The sequence below is a fragment of the Drosophila simulans genome, chromosome 3R (genome assembly GCF_016746395.2).
Source record: "Drosophila simulans strain w501 chromosome 3R, Prin_Dsim_3.1, whole genome shotgun sequence".
NCBI lineage: Eukaryota > Metazoa > Arthropoda > Insecta > Diptera > Drosophilidae > Drosophila > Drosophila simulans.
Window position 1 is genome coordinate 25,358,699 of NC_052523.2, and position 27,589 is coordinate 25,386,287.

Sequence of the window (27,589 nt, forward strand, 5' to 3'; positions counted from 1 at the left end):
AAATAAAGTCGTGTATTTAAGTCCGGATTTCTCTGCGGAGAAGTTAAAAATCTAAGGATAGTTTGGAACCTTCCACTGGACATTGATAAGCTAGAAGGTTCAGATTAAGCATACAGATTAATAAATATATTTATATTTATTTGGCAAGAATTTGCAAAAAGAATTTCGAAATTTCTTCGTCGTTCTATCGTCACTAGCTGAGAAACGGGTAATCTTTTTTGTATTTTCAATCTTCACTTATAATACTATAACATTAAATAGGCTTTCTGTGAGCCTCCAAACCCATTGGTGAGCACTACAAATGGCGGCGTATGGTCCGGGAGAACTGATGATAGTTCCAATCCATCCACTGCACATTGGTGAGCATCGTCTCCAGGCTCTGCTGCATCGCCTGACGAATGCCCTTCAGTAACTGTCGGGAATCGTTGGCAAAGGACCTGAACTTCTTCAGATCACTTAGTGTGCTAACTTGCTCGGACAGCGGCGTCAATAGTCGCGACATGGTTCTGGTCTGTGGATAATAGCTGGAGCAAAAGATGAGCCATATAATCCGATTTCCCTGCCAATAGTTGTACTTACTACTTGTGGATAAGCTCAACATTCTCTATGAAGTACTGCTTGGCCAGGAGGAAGCCCACTTGTCCGGAGGCCACCGCTTGGAAGCACAGCGATGAGTCCTGCTTGCGAATGGCGCTCTTGGGATCGAATGACTTCTCCATGTAACGCTGCAGTATCCAAACCTCCTTCGAGCAGCCCAGGGTACTTAAGATGGTCTGCCTCTCGGATCCCACATTCGATTTCCTGTACCGCGTCCACAGGAAGTTCCAATCCTCCTCCGTGCCTTGACCTATTGCTGTGCAGTACACTGTGCTGCGAAGGTTTAATGGAACCGGGTTGTTCTCGTCAGGATTGGCCTCTGCCCGCCATCTGCGGAAATAGGCCTGCGCCTGGGTCACACAATCGGATACATCGTACTGACACGCCACATTGACCACCGTGGTCTTCAAAAGGACCTCATCCTGCTGCGGCATCGAGCTGAAAGTGTCGTTCATGCCATGCAGGTGCTCATAGATCGGAGTAAGAAGCCTTTTCATGTAGCGCTGAAAATTAAGGATTGCATTCATGAGCTTCATCGTCTTAAAATAGATCTAAAACATACTTTAAATGACCCAAAGTTGGGAGTTTGTCGCAGGATGCGGTTCAGCAACTTCAAGTTGTCCAGTGCCGATTTCCAAGGAATAAGATCTCGCTCTCTCCGCAGATAGTTGGTCACTTGCAGTGCGGTTTCGTAGTCCTGTTCCCCTGTCCAGGCGAAGTACAGGACATCGTCTAAAAGCTGGGCTCTGTTGATCACGTGAATGCTCTCGAACTCCTTGCTGTTCAAAGCATCAATCAACAGCTTCCAGTTTCTGGCATCATAGTTGGCTTTGTAAGGCGTCGACAGCTGAATGTTGAGGATGAGCCATTCATCGGGTCCAGCTTGATGATCAATGATTGTAGGCACACCTTCGTCCGTACTGCTGCACTCCATCCACGCCTTGGGTGCCGTGGTATTGAAGTCATTCTCCTCCCGGCTGGTATAGCTCAGTGGCACCCACCAGCAGCCAACGCGATCGGCTTGGGGTATCTGGGAATTGCGCAAGTAACGTTCCTGGGTAATCTCAGCGGTTCCAGCCGAATAGTCACGGGTAATATTGAGCACAGGGTATCTGAGAAAGGCATTTGAAATTACCGGAAATGTTTTGAACTTGAGTATGACTTACCCGGTTTGCAGAGTCCACGAGTCCATAATGGTATTTATGTCATAGTGCCCGGCCAGAGCTCCATTTTGATGAGCTGCTGTGGTGAGTGACTCCCATAGGTTATTCTGTTCGGCGTTCTTGTAGGCGTAAAGCTTAAGATACTCCTTTAACCCTGTACGGAAGGACTCCTCGCCCATGAACAAGTGCATCATCCGCAACACCGCGGATCCCTTTTGGTAAGAGATGGCATCAAAGCTTTCTTCGATTTCCGCCACCATTCGAATGGGCCTCGATATGGGATGGCTGCTCACCAGCGAGTCCAGGCGGAAGGAGGCCATCAGAGCGACCAAAGAACTCTTATCCCTTGAGTCCCATTCCGGATGGATTTTCTGCACTCCCAAGCCGGCCACATAGGTGGCGAATCCCTCGTTCAGCCAGAGGTCGGTCCACCACTTCATCGTCACCAGATTACCGAACCATTGGTGGGCCAACTCATGAGCTATTACATTGGCCAGGTCCTGTTTATCCGCCAGTGAAGAGTGGTTCGGCGAGTAGAGAAGTGTGGATTCTCTGTATTTGACCAGACCCCAGTTCTCCATGGCTCCAGCGCTGAAGTCCGGAACTGCCATCTGATCGATCTTGGGAAGCGGATACCTGATGCCGAAGAACTCCTCGTAGTACTGTAGCACTTTGGGTCCAAACTCCGCGGCATAATTGCACTGATCGATGGCATTGGGCCTGGCCCAAGTCCGGAATAGAGCTCCATTTGGCAGAGTGGAGGGCTTAAAGGTGAAATCATTAACTGAATATGCCACCAGGTAGGTGGACATCGGCACCGACTCCTGGAACTCGCACCATATGTAGTTTTGAAGGGACTCGCTGCTCATAGGAAATAATATTAAATAAGTAAAATAAATAAACTGGTAGGCAAAAAGGACATACTGTTTCCTGATTTCCCTCACGGGCATATTGCTGATTGCCTTGAACTGCTTGTGATAGCCCAAAGTGACCACAAAGGATGCCTTAAAACCGGGCTCATCGAAGCAGGGAAATGCCTTTCGAGCGAAGGATGGTTCGAATTGAGTAGCAGACAGCCAGCTGAAATGAGATTTTGAGCATCAGATAGATAAGGCTTAACTTAAAGGATTGGACCCACCGTGTCTTGTTGGTCACAGGATTCTTGTAGGAACTGAGGTAGTAACCAAAAAGTTGACGAGTTAGATCAGCAGAGAATGGAAGGCCAAGTTTGTACACATTGCCGGCCAAAAGTTCCTCGCAGGTGTGCATGATGTAATAGTCATGGGTGGGATTAACGGATGTGGATGACACACAATTATCCTTGTTTGACGCACCGCTAATTTGGCGCAGGGTGATCCGGGATTCATCGATGGTCAGGTTCTTCGAGTGCAGCGTTATGTTTCTGGTGTTCTTCAGGGCTTCAATCACGATTTGCACATTTCCGACGAAACGAAGATCATCTGGACTTTCCAACAGTGTCAGGATACGCAAGTAATACTTTTGGGGTCTTAAGGCAGTTGGCAGTCGGTAGTGGTTATAGCTAGGAATCGAGTTGGCCGAGGATAAATCCAGGCCAATAACCAGAACGAGCAAGAGAAAACACTTCATAGCCGAAACTGAGGGGAAAAATATATACAATATATAAGAAAACTATCAACAAAAGTAATAATAATAATATATATAGCTCAAAATGTATCTTTAGCTCGAAGAAAATAATTTGTTCATTTTCAGCTATGCAAATTGTATTATTATTATATATATTTTTCATTCATGGCTTATCAAAAACATTATCGCAAAAGAATCTCCCGATCTGTCGATGTCATGAACCGGAATTTTAATCAGAAAGTGTGGAGGTAATTGATTATTTGCAATATAATCAAATCGCACTTTTATATTGCTTTTTATTTTTTTTTTTTTTAATTTCAAAACAAAGGCTCTGATTATTGTTATAGTATTGTTTGTTAATATTTGTTTTGCCTCTTTATTCTCTGTATTTCTAATAGTTCACACCAAACTGTGATAAATGATTAGAAACTGCCGAACCACAAAGTCTTAAATCAAAGTTCAACTATTCATAGACACACAATGAAATCGTTTTAGTAATTTGGCACTACATTTAGAACGTGTTTCACGATTTACCGACAAATTGGTTTACTTAGAAAAAAAAAAAGAGAACAAAAAACTAAAAGATAGCAACTAGTGGCACTACCGATCTCACCAGAGGATGGTGACCGAATGCGACTAGTTCGACGATCGAACTAGATCTACGATTTCTAGAGAGCAACTAAGAGAGAGACTAACTCGGAAAATTAGCAGCTCAGAGTATCATTATCAGCTGCAAAACAGAATGGGGCTTACCCGGCGTATACGTTATTTTACATCGCATTGCTCGCAGTAGAAAGACAATATTCCAATTATTTTAAAATGTCTTTTTGAAGATGTATAGGAAAAAATCCTGTTGAACATATATAAATATATTTTGTATGAAACTCATTACAATGCATACTATGTTAGTCTTCCATCATTATAGTCTGATTTTACGCTAAATTAGCCGCAGAAAGTGAATTTAACCATTACTACTAGTTATTAAGTAATATTTTAAAAATGGGAGGTGAACCATCCTTTATTCTATCCACTTTCAATTCAGAAATTAAAAGACTTCCATCTTGAGATACACGAATACTAGAGTATTAAATAGTTTATTTAAGCGACTTTAAACATTCATAACATTCCTGCTGAAATCAAGAGATGCTTCTCTTAGTGAGCTGATGAGAGGCTGGACTGGGAGCTGGGTAATCTAGAGCAGTTGCTGGATGGAGCGGGACATCTGGTGGTAGTTTCGCTCCTTCCACTGCACATTGGTGAGCATGATCTCCAGGGTCTGTTGGATGGCCTGTTCCAGCCCCTTCAGCGACTGGCGGGAGTTGTTCACGAAGTCCTTGAACTCGTTGAAGTCGCTCAGCGTGATGACCTGCTCGGAAAGCGGCGAGAGGAGGCGGGACATGTCCTTGGTGAGCGGATGGTAGCTAAAAAAACAGAAGCCCTTAGCCGAAGTTTTATCCATCACAAATGCAAAAACTTACAACTTGTAGATGAAGTCGACGTTGTCCATGAAATACTTCTTGGCCAGCAGGAAGCCCACCTCATTGAAGGCCACCGCCTGGAAGGCCCACATCGAGTCCTGCTTGCGAATGGCCTCCTTGGGGTCAAAGGTCAGCTCCAGATAGCGCTGCAGCAGCCACACCTCCCTCGAGCAACCCAGAGCAGTCAGAATAGTGCGCTTCTCAGCCGCCACATTGGACTTCTTGTAGCGCGTCCACAGGAACTCCCAATCCGAATCGGATCCGTGCTTTATGGAGGTGCAGTACACTGTGCTACGAACGTTGATCGGAACCGGGTTCTTCTCGTCGGGATTAGCCTCCGCGCGCCAGTTGCGGTAGTAGGCCAGGGCCTGGGGCACACAATCGCCCACCTGGTACTGGCACGCCCAGTTGACCACCATTGTCTTCAGCAGCACCTGATCCTGCTGCGGAATCGCGCTGAATGTGTCGTTGATGCCATTCAGGTGCTCGTAGATCGGCAGGATCAGCTTCTTCATGTAGCGCTGCATTGAGGGTACATAAATTCATTTAAAAGGAGTGTAATAAAGGTTCATGTACCCGGCACTTGTGACATTCAAAAATATTAATTCTATTTAGGGTGCTAACTAGTCAGACTTACGACAAAGAACAACTGTCGGTGGGTTGCCCATGGCAAGTTAGGTGGGTAGATGAAGTTAGGTGTGAGCAATTTTGAAAGGATTGTTTCGAAATACAAATGAGAATGGGATTACAAGGGGAGCACGTTGTAGAAGAGCATTAGGATACTTTAAGACACTCACCTTGAAGAACTCGAAATCGGGTGTCTGGCGGACAATGCGGCCCACTCGCTTCAGATTCTCGAAGGCCGACTTCCAGGGCAGATACTCCCGCTCCCGCTGCAGATACTCGATCAGTCTCATGGCGATCTCGTAGTCCTGTTCGCCGGTCCAGGCCAGATATAGGGCATCGTCGATCAGCTGAGCTCGGTTGATCACGTGGATGCGTTCGAAATCTCCATTGGTCAAGGTCTCAATTAGAAGCTTCCAGTTCTGGGCATCGTAGTTGACCTTGTACAGCGTCGAGAGCTGCGTGTTGAAGATCACCCACTGATCGGGTCCTGGCAGATCCTGAATGGTCTTGGGCAGGCTCTCGCCATTCTTGCCGCACTCCATCCACGCCTTGGGCGCCGTGTTGTTGAAGTCCTGCACCGCCTGTGTGGTGTAACTCAGTGGCACCCACCAGCAACCGCCGCGATGAGCTCGGGCTACCTGGGTGTTCAGGAGGTAGCGCTCCTGGTTGAGCTTGGCCGTCCTGGCGGCGTAGTCACGCGTCACGTTGATCACAGGGTAGCTGACAGAGAAAGGATATTAAGTGGTATCTTAAAATAAGCTTATCCTGCAGGGACCTACCCAGTTTGCAGGGTCCACGAGTCCATGATGCTCTTGATGTCATAGCTCTTGGGCAGGGCTCGATACTTGTGGGCTGCCTGGGTGAGCGACTCCCAGAGATTGTCCTGCTCAGCATTTTTGTAGGAGAACTTCTGCAGATAGGCCTGCAGACCGGAGCGGAAGGACTCCTCCCCCAGGAACAAGTGCATCATGCGCAGCACCGTGGAGCCCTTCTGGTAGGAGATCTGATCGAAACTCTCCGAGATCTCCGACACCATTTGGATGGGTCTCGAGATGGGATGGCTGCTCTCCAGGGCGTCCCTGCGGAAAATGGTCAGCAGGTTGGACAGCGACTCCTGCTCCATGGAGCGCCATTCCGGGTTGATATTCTCCACACCCAAACTGGCCACATAAGTGGCGAATCCCTCGTTCAGCCACAGGTCGGTCCACCACTTCATGGTGACCAGGTTGCCGAACCACTGGTGGGCCAACTCATGGGCCACCACGCTGGCCACCCGTTGCTTATCCGCCAGCGAGGAGTGAGCCGCCGAGTAGAGCAGGGCAATCTCCCTGTAGGTCACCAGACCCCAGTTCTCCATGGCGCCGGCACTGAAATCGGGCACTGCAATCTGATCGATCTTGGGAAGCGGGAACTTGATGCCGAAGAACTGTTCGTAGTATTGCAGCACTTTGGGTCCGAACTCAGCGGCATAATCGCACTGGTCGATGGCATTGGGTCGGGCCCAAGTCCGGAATAGAGCGCTATTGGGAAGGGTGGAGGGCTTGTGCGAGAAATCGTTCACGGAGTAGGCAACCAGGTAGGTGGACATGGGCACCGACTCCTGGAACTCGCACCATATGTAGTCGGCGAGGGTTTCACTGGAAGAATAAAGTTAATGTAGCTTCTGTGGAAAGTTCTGAAAGCTATGCGATGACTAACTGTGGCTTGGTTTCCTTCACGGGCATGTTGCTAATACCCGTGTACTTCTTATGATATCCCAGGGTGACCACGAAAGGAGCCTTGAAATCGGGCTCATCAAAGCAGGGGAAGGCCAATCGAGCCGATGCCGGTTCAAACTGGGTAACGGAGATCCATCTGCAATAGGAAATAAGCCATCAGTTTGCAGCTATTTTACTTCCTAAAGTCTGCGGACGCACTTGGTAAGATTGGCCACGGGATCCTTGTAGGAGCTGCGGTAGTAGCCCTCGAGTTGTCGGTTCAGGTCGGCGGTGAAGGGCATGTACAACTCGTAGGTGTTGCCGGCCAAAAGTTCCTGGCAGGTCTTGAGGATGTAGAAGTCGTGGGAGGGATTCACTGCCGTGGAGGACACGCAGTTCTCCTTCTTGCCCTCGCCGCCGATCTGGCGCAGGGTGATCTGGGACTCATCGATGGTCAGATTCTTGGAGTGCAGTGTTATGTTCCTGGTGTTTTCCAGGGCTTCGATCAGGATCTTCACGGAACCAGAAAAGCGCAGGTCCTCCGGATTCTCCAGCAGTGTCAGGATGCGGAGGTGGTACTTCTGCGGGCGCAGCGATGTGGGCAGGCGGTAGTAGTTGTAGGTGGACTCGATGGAGTCGGCGGAGGAGTCGGCGTTGGCTAATCCCAGGCCAAGGGCCGCCACGAACAGCAGAAACCACTTCATTACCAAATCTGAGGGGAAGAGCGGGGGAATCACTTATTAGCGGGGCGCTCAAGCAGAGCAAACTAAAGCAATTAACCAAATCACTTTGCCAAATCATAAACAGTGGGTATCCACTAACAGAAATCTCGCATTATTCTACTTTGAGTGTCATTAATTCGAATACAATTTATTCAAAACTTGTGCTTCGCTTTCTCTCGCCCAGTTAATGATAAACAATTATTGTTTTTTCAACAAAACACAATGGTGTTGACTGATGTCCACTGTATAATTCGCACCGCGCTTTTTGCTGCCTATGCGGTTTCGCTGATTTACTTCAAATTAATGCAAATTGTTTTATTTATTATGTTAGGATCGTTATGCCGGGCACGTATTAAGGTCTGGGCCAATGAAACCCGATTGAAACTCTCCTCACAATTGGCATTATGCGCCGGCTACCTGATAAATGTACAGACTATATGCAGTTGATTGTAGATAGCCCTTGCCAGGGGTACTAAATGATATCGGAATATCTGTAGTTGATCAGCTGATCGAGTACGGAATAAATATTGTGCCGTTAACTTCACATGGAAACTAGGTGTAACTGGTCTGTTTGTTTTAAAATATATATAGTTGTTTATCATAAATATAAGTTTACTTTTTAATACCAAGCCTAAACATCTATGTATAAATCTTGGTTGGCTTCAAAGTTAGTTTATTATACCCATCAACTATACTCCCACGCCTTCACTTCGGCTTTTGAACTTTTTGTTCAACGTTTAACTATTTTGTTAAGTAAGCACGCACACTTTAACAATTGAATACCTTTAAGAAGATACTGGGTATCTATCTATAGACCTAGTCTATCCAGAATATCCCAAGGGAACTAAGAAGGAAACCTGCATAGATTCCTGTACTGTACTGGATTAACCAGATTGCAATTCCCTGCTGGTTTTTATTTTTCTGGACTTCTTTTAGCTTCAGGCTTAATTATGCAAAAGTTGTTCTTTTGGTTTGGCTTTCTGGGTTCTTCTTTGATTGCATATAAATAAATGTAAATGCGGGTCAATGAACCTTGCAGATTATCATATATAAACGAATATAGATTGGTTCCGCATAGATAAAAATTACTAATACCATCAGGTAAATATCAATAAATTGTTCTGATCAATAAAAGTTCATTGAATTCATTGTTTTGCTGATAATTAAATACAGGAAGCTGTTAAGAAAACGTGCAAATAAATTCCCGAATCGAAAGACAATAAAACTGTCCGCTTGAAATTGAATTAAATGCACTTGTTAACTTGTTGTGATTTCTCAAAAAAATTCGAAAAACACGTGCTGCTGTGACATTGACCCATCAATTGATCCCTTCGAGTTAACTGGGAGTAAGTACAGCAGCGGTCAAGATACTAGCTTCAAGAACTTTGAAGAATTGCGAAGTCAATTGAAAAAGCTTTAAAATGCTAATACGTTGTAAGGTACTCGAAAGGTAATTATAAGCGAATTCAAGAGTTCAAAAAACTTGCATTCAGTTAATAAATTCTTAATATTCATAAATAATCTTAATATCTGATGATTTCTTCCTGGATTTGCGTAGTCTTTAAACTTTTGTCTTCACAGACGGCAGTCTTAATATAAATATTCACGAAGATGTAATGGAATTATTTTGGACAACACATTATTAATGGTGCACAGTTCAGCACTTAAACTTGTTTTTTCTCGGCTTTGGATATATATTCTTTTGGTTTGTGTTCTTAACACACTTGTGTCACTCTATTCTTGTTTTCGGCACTTGTTTCGAGTGCGTAGTTGCTGTCTCGTGATTTCGGGGTTAAATCTGGCGTTCTTTTTTGCGATTCAAGTCCGTTCAAGCTGCACTCTCGAGGTGCTTGACACACAAAGATTGTTGGGACCAACCGTTGCCAGAGCCTCAGTCACAGCCACAGAAAAGCGGGAAAACACGCAGGAGTGCGACCTGTTCGACGGTCGACGCGAATCTAAAGTTTACTGAGCACGGCGCTTTTATCTTATACGGTAGCCCGTGGTTACACCGCTCACCCATACAGACGGAAAAGCCGAAAGCCGAGAACTGGAGAGCCAACGAAACGTCGACGGCTTAGAGATTGAATCGCTGCTTTGCGTCGGCGCAGAGAATCGCAGATTCAGTATGCTAGTTCTATCGCAGAGCATAGAAGGTAAAAAAGAAAAAATACAAAAAAAAAAAGAAAATAGCACATGTGTGACCCACACGAAACTCACAGCGGGCGATTGCAATGAAATAATGGCAGGGCTTACCCGGCGTATGCGCAATTTTGATTCACGCTGCACACATACGCAGCGATGTCACTACGTGTTTTTGACCCTAATTGCGCTGATTAACCCATTTCTTTCTATTTCGTATGCCACAGGGCACTTCAGCCACTCGACCCTAGAGTTCACCCACAGTCACTCAACCTGAAACACACCCACTTCTGGACCACCGCCCGTGGCGGAAGCTCCGCAGATAAGGGGCCACGAAAAGTGGCAAAAACAAACCATGATAAACCAAGTGCAGACGGACAGACAAACGCAGCATGCGGGCTCACAGGAGGGGCTTTAGCGGGTTAACCCTTTGGGGAAAGCCCCATATCTGGGTCACCCTTTAAAGTATTTATCAAATTTCTAATGTTTTATTTATACATTTACTTGTTGGTTCAAATCAACTGTGATTATTTGAATAGCTAATTATAATTTTTTATATTTACTGCATATCAGTCTTCAGTGGGTTAATTTGGCATGGAAATTGGACTGAAGCTCGAAATATTTCTGTGGCTAGGGCACTGCCTTTGGCTAATTGCCACAAACCTCGTTTGGCTTTTATCCACACTTTTTTTTGAGGATTAAAGATTTGATAATTTTAAGGAGAAATTCGAATGGGTGTGGACGTGAAGTGGAACATAAGCTATAAACGAGAATAATCTGCTTTTGGGTGAAATTCGATTATCATAAGCCGATTTTCGGAAAGTGTTAGGTTTTGCCTTCAATTTATAGAAAAGTATTAGTAAAGTTGTTGGGAGCAACAAGTTAACAAATTTAAAGGAATTTTTGTATATCGTATGCGTATGTCAAAAAAGCATCACGTGTCCATCTCTAATTTAAAGAAATATAAAGTGACATACAACCTTACGTATAACAGTCTGCCAAAAAGTCGCGGCTGTTATACTCACTTGTTAACAGCCACAGCGCCCTCTGGCATATACAAAGTGCAACTACTCGCCTTGCGCGCCAATTTCAAAGCGTTAATTCTGAGAAAACCCATAGAATACCGAAATCCCGCACAAAGTGCGTCATTTGAAAGATAAAAATTCCAGGAATTTCAGTTCTTTTTCGTCGTGTATTAAGTATATTTAAAATTGATGGTCTTTGTTCAATAATATTGCCTTTTTTGATGCAAAAATAAGCTTTGCTTAAATAATAATCATTACATGGTAAAATATTTGTTTTCTTGTTTGCATTTGCGTTTCGGGGCCTTGTTCGTTTACGGATTACATAAAAATAAACAAATAATAAGCGTAAATTGTACCTAGCAGAAGTTTTCAACTTTCAACTCTTAAACGTTAGCTCTTAAAAATAAAGTTTTAGGGATGAAATTAATGAGCGTGTTTGTTTTTGTGAGATATTCGTTTTTTTTTTTTTTTTTTGTTTTTAGCCATTTTTTGTTCTGCTTATCATCTACAAATGATTAAGGGGTCTGATTTCGGGATCGGCCTCTTAAATTTAAGTGACATGGTTCCTCACGTTTTTAGATTATAATGCACATTTTTCTTTTGCTTGTTCGTTGGTTATCTTTAAAATTTGAACTAGAGTGCTTAAATAATTGAACTAAAGCCGAAACCATAAAAACAATAATAACTAAACAAAAGCGTTAAATTCCAAATGAAATTGTCTGTTTTGCATGAATGCGAGTGTCGGGTGTGTGTCTGCGTGTGCGAGAAACTTAGTCTACGGATTAACAAATGAAAATCAACAAAAATCAACTTAAAAGCAGCGTGAAATAAATACCCCTATACGTCTATATATACAATACGATAACACCCAAACTTAGATAACGAACTGCACGATCATCCCACATCCTACAGCATCAGTCGCGAGCGCGACTTCTTGAGCCGCCCGGTGGCACCGCCCAGGCCATCGCCGTTCCAGGACTTGGACTTGGCGCGGAAGTGGCGGTAGGCCTCGTTGTAGGCGGGGTCCAGCATGGTGCGGTAGGCGTGGGGTTCGCACAGCTCAACGTGCGACTCGAAGAACTCCTTGTACCCATTGTGCAGCAGATAGATCTCGGGATAGTGCAACGCCGGATAGGCGTTCGTATTCCTCTCGCGATCCAGATTACGCAGGAAGCGGGACATTTTCGGTCCACGCTCCGAGGAGAACTCGCAGTGGAAGATGATGATGTTGCGCTTGGGTCCCGATTCGGCGTTCTGCTGCTGCTGCAGCTCAGTCTGTTGGACGGTGAGGAACTCATCGAGGATCTGCTCGGTGGTGTACAGGTTCTTGGCTCCCTCGATGTGGCCGCCCTCGAATTCGTAGGGGTAGCGGCAGTCGATGATGCGGTAGCTGGCCACCTTATCGCTGAACTCGCCCTTCAGCAGGCGAGCCACTGTTTCGCTGGAGATGCTCTTCAGATCCCGATGACGACCCTCCATCAGGGGCAGGGCATAGGCTTTGCTGAAGTCGCCGATCAGCTCGGGCTCGTTGCGGTTCTCGGAGCGGGCCAGGGCGGACATGATCTCGGCGTCGTTCAGGGACATGCACTTCCTCAGTGGAGGGGGGTGGCCAATTGTGACCTGGCTGAGTGGGCTGGGTGCGGGGCAGTTCTCCTTCTCAACGGCGGCGCAGCGATGGCGTTTGCTCTGGATGGGCGAGCAGTTGGCCGATGCTGGTGGTTCCGGGCGCTTGAAGCAATCCCGGGCAGTCTCTGGGGTCTTTGGTGGTGGGGTGGTGGTGCTGTTGGTGTTGCTCTCCGTCATGCTGAGGCACCTTCTGACCGAAGGGCGGCGCATGGACAGACCCGCTGGCGACTTGGCTGCAGGCTGCTCCTTGATCTGGCCGCTGATCAGCGAGTTCAGGCCACTGGGGAAGCCCAGTGCGGTCTGTTGGCTCTGCGACTCCATCTCGAAGAGCTCCATGTACTCATCGTCCATGGAGGACTCCATGGAGCAGGTGGAGGACAGGCTGTTGAAGATGCGGAAGCTGCGCGCCGGCGTGTGGTCACTCGATACTCCCATTGCTGGCAGAATCTTCGGCTGGCGGATGATCTGGAAGCGCTGGGGCGAGCCCTCCGGCGAGAGCAGACCCATCAGCTCCGGACTGGCCGAGCGCTGCTGATCCTGGGGCACAGTGTCGTCGTCGTAGAACGACAGCTCCTCCTGGTCCATGCTCATCAGTTCCAGGGAACGGCGAGCACGACGAGATCCACTCATTTTGTTGATGCTACTCGAACTGCTGGTGTTATTACTGCAAGAGCAAACAGAGAGAGGGGGAGGATTAGTCAACTGTTCGGCATCGAGGAAGAGAGCTGCTTTTGCTTCCCTAAACTCTCGCAAGAGCGGGTCAATAAACCCAGCTAAAAATACTGACAAACGTGGTGGTGGTGGTGGCGTTGGTGGTGTAAAAACAACAAAAATACCCGAGAAAACACAGAGGGGTTGTTGTAATTGGGTGAAGAGGGAGCTGAACTAGAAATTTACTTTAATGTTGCTTCGAAAACTGGAATTTGTGGGATGCGACTTGCGCACACGATATCATTGATATTGTAAACTATTTTTTATATACTTTTTAGAGAATTTCCTAAAAACGCGATGGACCCTCTTCTTCTTCTTCTTGATTCTACTTAAACATTAGCGGTACTCCAAATGGAATTCCCTTTTGCTTTTCGCTTGCATCTGCTTTTCTGCTTGACTTTTTGCTTTTGGGTCACACGTCACGCAAGCGCAGCGATAATACAACAAAAAAACAGCACAAAGAACCGCAAAGAACACGGAGGAAAAAAGGAAAAAAAGCAAAAAAATGACTGACTGACGGACGACGGACAAAAAGCATTTTTTGCTGCTGCTTTTTTTTTTGGAGCCTCGCGGAAGCCGGTTTAATGAATGAAAAACGGCAAGCGAGCAACAAAACAACAGCTGAGCGCCAAAATAAAAATCGGGCAAAAAGCAAACGTGCCGAGCGTGATAAAAAGAACTCTTACTTTTGTTGGCCCCATCGTTTACATTTCTGTTTTTTGTTTTTTTTTTTTGCTTTGCTGTTGTTGCTGTTGCTCTTGAACTTGCACTTTTTATCGCGTATTTTCAACTGGTATTCCTGGTGCAAAAGGGGTTTGCTGTTGCTAATCCTTGGGCGGTATGGTATAATTACCTGATATTGCAATCCATGCTGCAGTTGTTTTCCTCCACAATGGTTTCCCACAGCATTTTGTTGGTTTTTTGTGTTGTGTGTTGCGTTGGTTGCTTCGAAGAGCCGAAGATGTTCGATTTTGCTGGCGAGTCTGAAGCCGAAGAAATTGCTAAAACACAATTTGTTCTTGGTCACTCTGCACTCATTTACAGTTTGTTAATAATTTTGGAAGGTAGTCCTTGGTTTTTGGCTAGTATTGCATTTTTGTTAATTTAGTTTGTTTGTTTTTTTTTTGTTAATGTGTCCGTTTGAGCATGATTTTTTTTGTTTTGTATTTCGGAGTGTGGTTGTGCGAGGTTTTTCTTTTTGTCAATAATTTGAACCGCACAATCTCAATTCACCGAACGAGGAACCGAAAGGCTGAACAAGAAGAGCTGTTGACTCGACGACGAACTGAGAACGAATGTGCTGGATATGCCGAGCAGCTGGTTTTTATAACCGCACCCCGGCCGGGCACGATCAGCTGATGAGCCAATGGGCGCGAGCGAGATGGCGCGCGTTTTTAGTTCTCTCTGCTGCTCTCTTAGCTCTTGGTTCTCAGCTCCTTTCCTTTGCCTTCCTTTCCTATCCATTCCTTCCTATCCTTCCCAGAAGTGCCAATAGAAGAGGAAGGGAGACGGGCAACGAGCGAAACCAACACACATAACGGGGCCATGTGCGATGCGAGAAGGAAAACTGGGAAAATGGGAGAATCGGGATCATATGGATTCAGTTTTGGAAATCTCTGCTCTTGTGGAGCGCTAGAGTGCCGGCAACAGGTAGAATCCTTTCCCCTACACTTCCCCTATCGCAAAATCCAGCACCGAATACCAATGTCCCGAGAAACGAGGAGAATCTGGCGCCTTGGTGGTCGCCAGCTCTATGGAGGCCACTGATTTTGGCGCGCGAGCTTTTATACCGCGACGCGTACCGCCGAAGTGGAGCCGAAGTCGCCACAATTGGAGCCGAAGTGGAGCCGAAGCGAGGAGGCTCCGAACCGAACACATGTGAAACTAGAGTGGAGCCCCAAGAAGCGAAGAGGAAGCGCTGAAGAACTGCGCGAATCTTTAAGCAGAATTTCAAGGCGGCATCGATTGTGTCGTTTGCAGGTAATAATGTGAGATCCACGCATTCCTGCTGCCCCCTGTGCCCCCTCGTACCGCCCCTCTCTGGAAACTACATATCAGCAGGTAGTGGCAGCAGTCATATGATCGCCGCACCGGCGGGATGGGCGGTCGTGGAGGGGGCGTGGCTCCTTTGTGTTCTGCAGACGTAGACGCCAATGTCGTTAAATGAGCAAAGCTTCCAGCTACAGAGATGCCCATTCACAGGTAGCACTCTACAAGATGAACCCGTGTGTCTTTTATGAGAAACCGTACAAACACAGATCTTAAGCAAAAGTAGCAAACACGTGGTAAATCATGATGGAAGCCAAACGATATAACAAATAATCGATAATGTGAATGAAGCTCAGAATAGAGGCTCCACTGTAGCCCCTCGTTTGTGTGCAATCGCGGCAAAGTTAAAGCAAAAATCGAGTTACATATGCGCCGATGCCCTGCGGGAGTCATTCTGGAGGATCCAAGAGGCTCACGAGGGGGGGATGTGAACACCCATGGGCTGTGCTGTGCAGTTCGAGTGTGTTTTTGTAAGGTCCGCGGCAAACAAATGAAGGACAGGCCAGTGCAACCAGGCCATATCATTCACACCGCTTGAATCGCAGACGAACGTAAATGATTTCGATTTCGGGAGCAACCACAGGCGAAGCCACCAAATGAGCTACGGTTTCATTCCGCTGAATTCCTTTGGCCAGCTTTTGTTGTTGCTGCAGGAAGAGCCGAGAGGATCATCTTTATGGAAAACAACCAGCACAAAACGACGAGAAGGACGCAAAAATCATAAAGTGGTTTTGAACAAGTTCAAAAAGCGCATAGGGGAAAAAGGAAGGCAAAAGCTCAGAACCAATCTCATTCATAGCGATCCGTGCGCACAGTGGGGCAACATACATTTATTAGAGGTAAGTAAATCATAATTTTACTGCGAGCGCACGCACTAATACTATTTAAAAGGTTTCGAAATCGATAATATTTTGAGCTGGAAACTACACAAAACCAACGAGTTGTTCGTCTATTCTCATTGTTACTTACATTATTTCTAATTATAGAAAAGTTTTTTGCATATGTATGTTCACCAAATTCTTATCCCGTTTTCATGTTTTTATTCTTTCCAATTATAGCCTCGCAATTATGGATTTCAGATAATACCACCGTGATATCGCCGGGCTCCAGAAAAAGGGCAAAGCGGAGGAAGCGGGAATCAAAAGCATATGCAAAAGCACACTCACACACGTGTGTGTGTGCGTGTGTGTGAGTGGGTAAATTTGATAAAGAATGAGAATAGGCTGCGGAGAAAGAAATTGCAGCAACAATGTGAATGGAAATGGGAATGGGGCACAACAATAGCGGGGGACCTCAAAAACAGCATAACGAACAAAAAAAATCACAGGACCAGCAAAAAGTGAAGAGCTAAATTGTAAATCGAAATTCCAAGAAGTGAGCTTTGAGCATCGGCTCTTATTTTATTTTTTTTTGTTTTTTACTCGGTCGTCTGTGCATTAAAATGCCTGCAAAGTGTGCGAAAAAAGCGTTTGAGATACTTTTGTGCGCGCGCGCTTTTCGCAAATCACTGCCAAAAGGGTTAAGGGTGGTGCGGTGGGCAGGCATGGGTTAAAGGCTGGGCGGTCCCAGTTTTCGCGCGCGTGTGTGTGTGTGTGGTAGACAATGCAATGCAATTAGAAGGAGGCGCAAAGAGGAGCCAGCGATCGGATGTCTAGGTGAGAGATACAAAAAGAGCAACTTTTCAACGTCCCCCTAAAACTTATTGAAATGCAATTTATTTATAATAAAACTATTCATTTATTTCAGATAAATCTGCATAGTGCATCCCTGGTAAGTGCATACTATCCATTTTGCATTTACTATCAAAAGTATCATCTCAATTCTTTTAACTTTTATTAAATTGTTCTTGTATGCAATTTTTAAATTATCCCTATATATGATATGTAGTGTTAGATTCCCCTACTCTTCCCCTTTCCCCTACCAAATCGCAGGGGCAATGGTTTGGACAGGGGAAGTCCCGTGTACATAAGGTGCGAAAGGAAGAGGAGTAGAGAAGAGGTGCGCAGACAGATACTGATTAGAACGCAGGACGAAGAAACAGTTAGACAGGGATAGCGGTTCCCTCTTTCATATGTTCGATCAGCTGATCGGGCCAGGAGCGAAGGATATGAACAGCAGGGAGGCCGAATTAGTCCTGCTGTGTGTGTGTGCGCGCGAAGGGGGGAGGGGAATGTAGGAGGGGGTGGGGAAGGATAGAAGGAGCGTTCACAACGTGCGCGCGCAAATTCCAGAACACGAGCTGAGGAAGAAAGAGGGAGAGGAGAGTGAGCAGCGAGGAGGTGGGGGCAGGAGCAAGGACGAAGGAGGCGCGGCGCTGAGATTTCTCAGCAGAAAGAGAGAGGGAGAGAGGCGGAGAAGTGCAGCGCTGCCGCTGCCGAAGAAGTAGGTGAAGCGCAGGGAATAGCCTTGCTTACTTGGGATTTTTTGTTTTTGCGCCAAAACCTTTTCGTACTAGTGTGTGTATTTGTGCGAAGGACTCGTTTTAGTTTTAGTGCGAAAGAGAGGGGGCGCAGAGGAGTCCAATCGATCCGCATTCTGTTTATCTTTCGCTGCCTTCTCCTTGGGCCGTGATTTTGTCTTCTTGCCTTTTTGTTATATGTGTTTTTTAAGTCGCGTTCTGTTCGTTTTCCTCGTCTACAAACCGATTGTGAGAAATATTGTATCTTCGAGATACATTTCGTTACTTGACTTTCCGCCGTTGCGTGCCGTTCTTCTTTCATTTTTCATCTCACTTGCCTTTATGGCTGGCCCCACTAATTGATTCTCTGCATAAATTTTATTTAAAGCTTTAATAAATGTCAAAATAAGCAATTCATTTCGATGTTAGAGAACGCACACCCATATACTATACATGCCGCCCATTGTCCGTTGTCCGCGAAATGAAGCTCTCTCCCGGACAATCAATTGCCGGGATCAGAGTTTAAATGTGAAAGAAAGCTGAAGAAGAGGAAATCAACTGTCCATTAGTGGTGAATGGGATCTGCTCCGAATGGAATCTCCATGGGTGGGTGTTGTGTCATCATATGATTTGCGAGATATGAGGCTATCGCAATCAGTTGGTAGACCATGTCCTCAAGGCTTCAACAGCCTTAGAAGAGGGTTTAAGATTTATTAAGATTTTCTTACACATACTAAAGCATAACATAGTCATTGTATATCAGCATGCGTATCTAGATCAAATATTGCAGATATGAAGTCATTCATTGCCTTGACCCCCCCTTGATTCCTCTGATAAACTGGGGCTTGCAATTCCAGTTCCAAGTTCCGATTCTTGCAGTTGTTTGAGAGAGAGCTCTATGTAAATGCTTTGTATAGCATTGTTGGATGATATCGTTTCTGTACTATACAGCAGCCTCAGGAAGTACTAATCAACGTTATTCTCCTCTTCCGTCGTACTGAGAGTACACATTTTTAACGGCTGGGCGGTACAACAAAAGTTAGTATTGTGCGGCAACATCGGCGACTGGGGAATGCCGGGGTTCGCTATGTAGACCAACATAAAGTCGCTGCTCGAGGTCCCCTAATAAGCGAACAAAGTTCTTGACACGCTTTGATATGCCACATGTATTTCTATGCTCTTTAGAAGGGAGTATCATAATTCTACATATGATTTTTGAAAATATTTTTAAAATATGTTACCTTATATGATGTACTTCAACACAGGAAACCCTTAAGCTTTAATAATTCTATTAAGATAATAACTTTTCATAACCAAATTCAAATCACAAGTTAAAAGTAATATTTATGTACAATTTATTTAAGAGTATCCCAGTTTCGTTCTACGGAAGAATCCTTGCTCCAATGTTTATTTGAATATTTTTATGAGTTGCGCGCATTTCAATTCGATTTTGATATGCCTGTCGCACATATCGGGGTTTCCAGGCCAGCTCAGGGTGATGCGAATATGAAGATTAGATTGGAATCCGGAGCGGCATAGTGCTCATCTGCCTGCCACATTGCTGCCAGGCCAGCGGTGGATGCGATGAGACCCCATCAAAGAGCACACGCTGCGTGCCACTTGAGTTTCCCAGGCCTCGTTCCGTAACTCCAATGTGATCTATTTTTGCAATGGACTAGGTTTCCCACAGCACCCCCTCCCGACTCTCGATATTGGCCAACACAATTAGTTTGTGTTTTACTGGCAATTTTCTATATAATTTGAATAGTAGCAGCGGCCGATCCTTTGTCCTGGTCAAGTGGATGCTCATTTATTCGGGACTCGGCACATGGTCGTTCCTTTCTTGCAACTGCGCTCGGTTTTGTTTTCGCCAAATAGCAATTTGGGTCACAATGTGTGCAACAACATACAACTAAAACAAGTGGCACACAATGAAACAGCTTCGATCTCCTGGCCGTCCGTCAATTGTCCTTCGGCCAGTGCAAAAACACTGTTGTTCTTGTCACATGCAATCGGAGCGATTTGGTTCCCACACAGCAGGCAATTTGGGATCTTTCCTTTTTCTCGGTTTTTTACGAGCCTCGGATGACTTCTCAAGTGGTTCGACTTTTGGCGCGCAAATCTTTGGCTGTGCGGCCCAGATATAGGGGTTCTTAAAATAGCATCCACACCAACCTTGTCGCCAAGCGGCAAGATAAGAGTTTTGTTTGTCTCAAGGGGGCAATGATGCAATATTTAAGTTTTTACTGTTTCCATTCGTACGATTAATGCTAACTGACATCTGGGTTTCTCAGATGAAGGTCAATGTTTTTGGATATAAGCCAAATCGTATATGTTTTTATTATATTTCCATATTGGATCTTGAGATTGAGATATAACACAAGGAACGGACCCCCTCCCTGGTCATTCTTGATTTCTGAATCCCCTGCTATATAAATAAGCCATGCGTGTGATCTATTGCTCACCCCTTTGATGATGGTCAATATTTTATTTGTATATTAATATCAGCCACGCGACTGACCCACGAACTGACCACTGGTCGGCTAATTTCCCGGACCAGCCAATTTCCAGATAGCCTTGGGAAATGTCGGAAATTAATCAAGGAAAAGGATAGAGGCAACCCTTCGCTGCTGGCGAATCCTTTTTACCCCGTTCCCTACGCGTATGCACAGCATGTAATTAATTGATTAACGTTCTTAGGGATAGCATTATGTATCCGGGATTGATGTGAGCCGATCTTATCGCCTTACAAACTGGAAGACTCAACACATTTGGCCCAACCCCTTTCGCCATCGCCGATTTGTTGTTTTTTGCTTGGCCTGTCCAGATCTGGGACAATGAATACGGGATATGGGATGAGATGATGAGGGAGGGGTGGAGATGTTCGGGCATCTCTGGACGATCCGATCCACTCGAGAAAGCTGATCTTGATCTTCATCTCCACGTTGCCTAATGCGCAGTTCTTGTGGTTCTCGGAAATAGTCGCGCTTTTGACAAATTCCCCATGACACGCGGGGAAATCAGTCAAGAAAATCATCTTAAGCATGTCCTGGTCCAGTGATTTTTCAATGTCTTGCCGCATTACACAGCACATTAGGCGACATCGATCTGCTCGTGGTTGTTGCATAATCGGAAAGCGGTATTTCCCCAGGCAGCTGCACCCATTTCGCACCATTTTCATTCCCAGACAGGATAGGATGGGCTGTGCTGGGACGTCCTGGGATCCGGACAGCCAGTTCGCCTTGGAAGGGGCAAGAAGGCAAAAAGCAGGAAAGCAGGAAAGCAGGAAAGCAGGATAGCAAGTCCTGCCAGCAGGGACGGCCAATTGCATTGTTTTACTAACAACATCAAAGTTATGACAAGATTTTGTCTATCAAGCGGCCCTCCAACCCGGAATTCCGGGCGGAGGGAGGGTTTCAAGATCGACGGACTGTCTGAGGTGCTCAGTTTCCCATTTCTCTGACTGACAGCACCTTTCCCCTCGCTCACCTTGAGATGCAGTACGATTCGAATTTCAAATTTAATCGCATATACAAATTTTATTTATGTGACATGGGTGCATTTTACCCCGCAGCCGTGGGATGAGTTTCGGAAAACTTGTAGATCCCGAAGACATCGGCAAATGGTCCATGTCAATTTGCAATTGCCTCCTGTCCCGCTGCAGTTTCCAGTGGTTTCTGGGTCGGATTGGGTGGGGTGAGGTGGTGCAGGGTTCATCGAGCGGGTTGCGCAAGAAAGTTGATCTTCTGGGAAGGAAAGGAGATCAATAGGGATTCTCCACATTGAGTAAGTGAATTTTTCAAGATTTTCGAAGAGTTCATGGGAAAAGTGAGTGCAATAGCCAAATGCCTTATGTTTCAGAGCATGCCATATTTGTGAACATTTAGAATGGTTATGGGGCTTTAAAAATAAATCTAAATATGAGTACATTATAAGCCCATTAAATAGTTGAATGAAATTCAAGTACATTTGTATCTCTTTAAGCCTGTAACAAATCAGATCTCCTATTACAAATATCCCATTATGAATATAGATACTTAACAGCTGAAAACTAATGTATCTATTGGAGAATACTTAGAACTTTCGTATGAGGAAATTGAGTGATCAATAACTGATAGTGGAAAACCTTTCCTGATCCTCAGGATTATCCGATGAGTGAGCAATCATCTCTCAGAGGAAACCGCCAACGAAACCCCAAGATGTTCCATCCAGATTTTGAAGGCGTTGCAAGTGCAATCACATGCTCATCGCATGGATGGACTGCTATCTTTTGCCGGAATATCTGTAATTGCACACATTCTGCACATTGTGGCCCAGACAATGGGCACATGACGTTTATGAATGCCTCGACAAGTACATTCCACATCGATCCATCAACAGATCCTAACCAGCCTCGCCATATGTGTGCAATATTAATCTGCAAGCCAGAGTTTTGGGAGTTGGTCTCGTCATCTTGCTTCCTTTCTTTTTTCTGATACTTGTCAGCGCCTGCCGTTTGGCACACAAATGAAGTCATTGTCAGCAGTTGTCAATGCAGCCACGCCCACGGCCGCCCCCCGCCCACTTAGTGCGTACATGGATGAAAATTCGAAAAAATTTTAAAAATAATTCCCAAATTATGGTTAAAAATGCTTGTGGCGGCAAAACAATCTGAGCTGCCACTGAGAGCGGGAAAAGGTTTCCTTGTTTTATTTAGAGGTTTTACGGACTTCTAAAAGGAGTGTCCGCCGATCCAGCCCATAATTAACTATTCAAACAATGGGCACGCACAAAGGGATCAGCAATCAAATACGCATACACACACTCGGAACTTGGTATTTCGAGTCACGTTTGCTGACACAAATCCTTCTTAGGAAAGGCAATATTTCCTAGTCATTGCCCATGATCAACTCAAACATCATCATCATCAGCAGCAACCTGAGCCACCTGAAGATGCGCACAGTGCAGCGCGGCTGGGATTTCAAAAACTAGCCAATTTGGTTTGGAAAATAGCTAAAGTATTTCCAAAATCTTTTGAGAAAGGTAAATGTAAGGCAAATTAGTTTTTGGGAGCTCAAGGGAAAAATGTAATCCAAATATATATCAAATATAGAGATGGGTATACCAAAAGAACATGCAAACAGTTCCAGATTAGTTGGTGGAACCATGAGCTAAGATCATAGCTATAGCTTGGCTATAAATCAGACAATTCGGCATAGCTGGATGGGAAACCTTATTGACAGGTCCCCCGAACCGTGCATACCAAAGCAGATTGCGCAGATTTCAAAAATGTTAGAAACGAGAAGACAGCCACAACAACACCGCTGATTTCGGGTACGTGAGTTTGTCTACCTATTGTTCGGATCGGATCGGATGGAATGGTATGGGATGGGATGTCGGGGCTTGTAGCTGCAACCTGTTCCGTGCACTCGGCGTAAGGTGTTCCCTTCCTCCCGCGATCACACCTATGTATCGCCTGGTATTATACCCATGCCCATGCCCACTCCCATACCCCGTTCCCAGATCCGATGCGAGCCGAGTTCCCAGCGTGTGTGTGTCGCTTGCCGAGCATCAGCCCAAGTCAGCAGTCCAAGACAGCAGTGTAGCCATTCCAAGTCCATATAGCCTTGACAGCCCTGGCTCATAATTCACTCACTGCAGGTTTGAATTTCTACAAAAATAACTTCGTTTGCATGGCATTGGCATGTCTGGGATTGCCGCTCATTCGCCTTTTAACGTGTCTTTGGGGATACGATATAAAGAATATCTCCACATGAAGGTATCTATAATCTGCATGCATAGTTCTCTGGCCTGATTGCTTGGGCATTCTATGGATATCAAATTCGAAAGGGGAGATTTATGGGGTCTTTGGTTGGATCGCACAGGATCTGAATAGTACTTCATCAAGATATTTGTTATTTAAGGTATGAACAAGATTTTTCTATGGCATTATTTTGTGTAATGCATTTAAATAATAATTGCCCATGCTTCCTTCCTTCCTTAATTTAAATACGAAATTTACACGTCTCACCTCACGCCCACTAAAATAAACAAACGCGAGCCCAGTGATCTGCACTTTCGGGAAATCCTTTCAATTTGGCACGTGGGCCGGATACAATTTTCATCGCAAATTGCCATGGAAATCGGCGGGCACGTACTACGCTGCATTTTCCTATGGAAAAGCCTGCCTCTACCATTGTCGTCCCGCATGAAATGTATTTATTTTCGACAAAATACATTATTGTTAATATGCACCGCGCTCAATAAGGTCCCTTTTGTGAGCGGGGCTCGAAAGGATGTGCGATTGTATTTGCATTAAAGTGGCATTGTTAGAGGGCCGGCATGAGGATATCAAACTCAGAATGTGTAGAGGGTGTGTATGCGCCAGCAGATCCTTTTGTCAGCCCAAATGCGCGAAAGTGTGGCGCAGGCGCAGCAGGATCCTGGATTTGGATCAGCTTCAGGCTCGGGATTCAGCTACAAAATCAGGACACTGCGCACGTGCGTTGGGAAGTCCTGTACGCGAAATGGGAAGCGTTCACCCCCGGGCTGGAAAATGAAAACAAGTGAACGCCATTTCCGCACGGCTCGAGTCCTTTAATTGATCCTGCATGGTGGTGGTGGTGGCAATGCTAATGCTAATGGCAATCGTGCTGCTGGTGCTACGGGTGGTGATGGTGGTGGCCGTACTGGTGATACTGCTGGTGGTGGCGGCGTCGTTATCCTGGTACAGTGCGCAGGACCAGCGCGAGGATAATGCGCGTGTGAATCCCAACGGCTGAGACTGCGTAAGAGGGTGGCATCGCCGGTGCCGGGTGTTACACTGCCAGAAAAATCTAGTTCAAAGCTAGGAAAAAGTGTGATAAACGATTTGAAACAGCAAACATCTAGTAGTAAATTACTCTATACTTTTACTACAAATATCGTGAAATCGTATAAAATGATCTATCCTGATTTGTTGGCTTTCGTTGCGATTTTCCGTTCAGTGTTAATTGGTGGTGGTGCTGCTGCTTTTATGGGGTGGTTGCCAACCCCCAGGATGTGGCACGTTCCCGTTGTAAGTTGTAAACAGGCAGGTGCAGTATCATGCTGGCGGCGGTTGATGATAGTCCCACTGTTCCGTAGTGGTGTAGTCCTGGCTCTGATTTCGATTCGCTACTCCACTCCAGCGGCGGTGATGCTGCCCCTACGGGCGGCAGCTGCACTCGAGTCCTTGCGAAGTCAACGACCGTGTGCAGCTTAATCAGTGCGCTGATTACATGGGTGACATAAATCAGGGCGGTACATCAGCCACATTAGAGGCAGCTGCAAAAGCTTTGTAGTCCTCACATTCCCTTCTAAACAAGTAGCATTACATTGGGTACAGTCCATGCTGGCCACAAAAGTATGATAATAATCCCTTTACATAGGATTGCTTGGGATTTGGGCAGCTTATTAGGAAGAAATATGATGTTGAAGCACTTATTGCCTCTCCAATTGATCGGCACCCCCCATTTGAGTATCGACAGCTGCAAAAGCTCTGTGTGCCCGTCCAAACAATCTCGAAATCGCAGCTGGGCATGGTCCGCACTCTTCGAGATTCGCTGTGCAGGACAATAGTCAAATTTGTGCAATAGAACGGCAAGCGACTGACCACAGAAACGCAGGACATTGTCGCTCACACCGGGCCATCTATCCGAAAGTAATCGGCACGAGGCAAGGAAACACTCTGCGGCAGCCTGCTGCCTTCGGAAATGGAAAAATCATATAAATTACTGGCAGGACATTAGCTGCGCACAACGGTAATCATTGCGCAATGTCACCGAGCGGCGGCAGTGTGTGCAAAAATCTTTTCGAGCCTGCAACGGAATCAAGAAATCAACAATGCATCGCACAATGGCCGGCCAAGGAAAATCAGTGCAACACCGGGCTCCTGGCGCACATCTTGCACGTCCCAGTTCCCCTTCCTTCGAAAGGACAAAAGGACCCAATGTTTATGCCATTATTCTTCCGGCGCACATCGGCCCATTGTGTGCGGCATTCCCCGATTCTGCTGCCGGGCAGCAGCTTCCATCCCCGATCGCCGGTTTCTTCTTCCGTCTCCAAAATGCAATCATTGTAATCGATTTTGCACAATTTCCAATGCTCAAGACAGTTGTCAAGACGTCGCAGGGGTGGGTAGAGATGCACTCAGAAAAATTCTTGGGCAATCGAAAAGGATCTTGAAAAAGCAGGAGAATGTAGCAACATTTTAAGGATGCCTATTCTATATTATCAATCTTAAAGGAATCTAAATAATACATCTTAATTTCCTATCATTTAAACCAGGCTTGCATAGTTAAAGTTAGTCATGATTGGAAAATACGAGTGACTACTACTAACTGACACTTTTACCATGCATAAGAAGCGCACATTTTTTGGCTCAGTGCAGTAGGTCCTCGGCTAGACGCCGCCACCTGGAAGAACGCTGCGTTTCATCCCCCTGAAGTCCACAGCTGATCGTAGCTCGTGCCAAAGTGCGCGGGGTTTTCGTCTTGAAGGAGGCGGCCAAATAAGTGTAACACGGCCGAGCCAAGCGGATCGGGGAGTAAAGTAAATGCAGCGAATAATGAGGTCCTGGCAGCCGGCTTTGCCGCTCCTTCTGCCTCCGACTCACCCTCACGACTCCTTCGACTGCTTGGACTCCCCGGTCTCCTTCGATCCCACTCCTTCGCGTCAGAGTCAGCCTGACACCTTCAATTTGTGTTTAGCTCGGCGCAAGCCAAGAACCTTTCGCTACCAAACATCTGTCCCATATTTTGTGCGGTTTTAATGTGCAGGCCGATGTTTTCTAGGTGCCAGCGCGACCTTATCGCAGGGCGACAAATTCGGTAAGTGATCCCTAGCTAAAAGGGGTCTCCCAGTATCCACGAAAGTATCTCCCTTCCAGCAAATGCCTTAATGCCCTTCGATTCTTACCATCAATTGGTATTGCGTATTGCTGGCTAATGAGTTCGATTGGGGGGCTAGTATCAACTGAAAGTGGATATGTATTCACAGGGGTTGGGGTCTAGTATTTACGGAAAAGGAATATGCATCCACAGGGGTTTGATCCCCGCCAATTGAACTCTTGTTTAGCATAATTGAGCTTAATTTGGAATTATTGACCTGCTCCCCAGTTCCGATCCATTTTCATAAACTCTTAATGGACGCAAGGTGAATACTATGATATATCCTCATGCAAATATGGCAGCTTGCAGTTGGATTTTCCGTTACAGATAATAACCATAAACAATGGTCAGATAAGCCCCAAAACAGTTACATTGCTTGAGAAATATCTAGAAATATAGCTACCATATGAGGTTCTTAAAAGACTTTCTCCTTAAATCCCAAATTGCCTGAACAACTTTATAAGACTTTGGCTAAGGCTATAAATGATTTATATGTCAAATATTTGCCCAATATCTCCAATTCAGTACGTATAAGATATAGAAACTTATAATAATGAAACATTTTACTACAGACTTCAATGATTTTATACCTAAAGCCATGATATGCTGTTCAAATATGTACGGAGATCCCCACCAAAAACGTCGGGGTGTTGGAATGTTGGCTTTATAAGCCACTTCCTTGTGTGATATATCAATCTAAATATAGATCGGCATAGTTTGTCTAATGCACTATTGCTTATATAGCGTGCAATGGATTTCTGGGAAGTTTGTGTCTGTTTTTTATATCACCACTGATACGGGGTGTTCGTGGCACGCTCTAAGGAAGTTCAACGAACTGTTTGCTTTGCTGTCCCTAACCTA

At 45.6% G+C, this 27,589-nt stretch overlaps 4 protein-coding genes across 8 annotated transcripts; 1 reads left to right on the forward strand and 3 right to left on the reverse strand.

Moving 5' to 3' along the window:
* Window positions 1–98: 98 nt before the first annotated feature.
* Window positions 99–4,275, reverse strand: LOC6730036 (aminopeptidase Ey). Of its 2 annotated transcripts, none has more exons than XM_016174469.3 (7): window positions 4,119–4,275; window positions 2,899–3,376; window positions 2,685–2,840; window positions 1,764–2,621; window positions 1,160–1,709; window positions 580–1,100; window positions 99–524 (listed from the first exon to the last, which is right to left on the reverse strand). In XM_016174469.3, the coding sequence occupies exons 1-7, from the start codon at window positions 4,144–4,146 to the stop codon at window positions 296–298; spliced, it is 2,820 nt and encodes a 939-aa protein (XP_016036801.1). In that variant the 5' UTR covers window positions 4,147–4,275; the 3' UTR covers window positions 99–295. The 2 variants fall into 2 exon arrangements, with proteins under 2 accessions (XP_016036801.1, XP_039151494.1); XM_039295560.2 differs by lacking the exon at window positions 4,119–4,275 and adding an exon at window positions 3,949–3,971 and having other exon boundaries at window positions 2,899–3,377.
* Window positions 4,276–4,426: 151 nt separating this feature from the next.
* LOC6730037 (aminopeptidase Ey) lies at window positions 4,427–9,916 on the reverse strand. Of its 4 annotated transcripts, none has more exons than XM_044923466.1 (8): window positions 9,768–9,916; window positions 7,387–7,879; window positions 7,169–7,324; window positions 6,250–7,107; window positions 5,641–6,190; window positions 5,481–5,492; window positions 4,844–5,364; window positions 4,427–4,786 (listed from the first exon to the last, which is right to left on the reverse strand). In XM_044923466.1, the coding sequence occupies exons 2-8, from the start codon at window positions 7,869–7,871 to the stop codon at window positions 4,558–4,560; spliced, it is 2,811 nt and encodes a 936-aa protein (XP_044779401.1). In that variant the 5' UTR covers window positions 7,872–7,879; window positions 9,768–9,916; the 3' UTR covers window positions 4,427–4,557. The 4 variants fall into 4 exon arrangements, with proteins under 4 accessions (XP_044779401.1, XP_044779402.1, XP_044779403.1 ...); XM_044923467.1 differs by lacking the exon at window positions 9,768–9,916 and adding an exon at window positions 8,307–8,389; XM_044923468.1 differs by lacking the exon at window positions 9,768–9,916 and adding an exon at window positions 8,284–8,351.
* Window positions 9,917–11,203: 1,287 nt separating this feature from the next.
* Window positions 11,204–15,179, reverse strand: LOC6730038 (M-phase inducer phosphatase). The gene is made up of 2 exons (XM_002105295.4): window positions 14,247–15,179; window positions 11,204–13,346 (listed from the first exon to the last, which is right to left on the reverse strand). Exons 1-2 carry the CDS (start codon window positions 14,300–14,302, stop codon window positions 11,963–11,965), a joined length of 1,440 nt encoding a protein of 479 aa, XP_002105331.1. The 5' UTR covers window positions 14,303–15,179; the 3' UTR covers window positions 11,204–11,962.
* Window positions 15,180–15,556: 377 nt separating this feature from the next.
* On the forward strand, window positions 15,557–16,241 carry LOC27207712. Its single transcript, XM_016183394.3, is given in 3 exon segments — window positions 15,557–15,618; window positions 15,939–16,200; window positions 16,203–16,241. Coding segments are annotated over 3 exon segments (363 nt in total).
* Window positions 16,242–27,589: the final 11,348 nt, after the last annotated feature.

Bases quoted from the DNA above. Each gene is read 5' to 3' on its own strand.
- LOC6730036 (XM_016174469.3), bottom strand. From the start codon at position 4,146: ATGCGATGTAAAATAACGTATACGCCGG. The intron at 1,710-1,763 runs GTAAGTCATACT...TGCCTTTCTCAG, and splicing joins TCGTGGACTCTGCAAACCGG to ATACCCTGTGCTCAATATTA. The intron at 1,101-1,159 runs GTATGTTTTAGA...CTTAATTTTCAG, and splicing joins CCAACTTTGGGTCATTTAAA to CGCTACATGAAAAGGCTTCT.
- LOC6730037 (XM_044923466.1), bottom strand. From the start codon at position 7,871: ATGAAGTGGTTTCTGCTGTTCGTGGCGGCCCTTGGCCTGGGATTAGCC. The intron at 6,191-6,249 runs GTAGGTCCCTGC...TTTCTCTGTCAG, and splicing joins TCGTGGACCCTGCAAACTGG to CTACCCTGTGATCAACGTGA. The intron at 4,787-4,843 runs GTAAGTTTTTGC...CTGTTTTTTTAG, and splicing joins GTCGACTTCATCTACAAGTT to CTACCATCCGCTCACCAAGG.
- LOC6730038 (XM_002105295.4), bottom strand. From the start codon at position 14,302: ATGCTGTGGGAAACCATTGTGGAGGAAAACAACTGCAGCATGGATTGC. The intron at 13,347-14,246 runs GTAATTATACCA...TTGCTCTTGCAG, and splicing joins AGCATGGATTGCAATATCAG to TAATAACACCAGCAGTTCGA.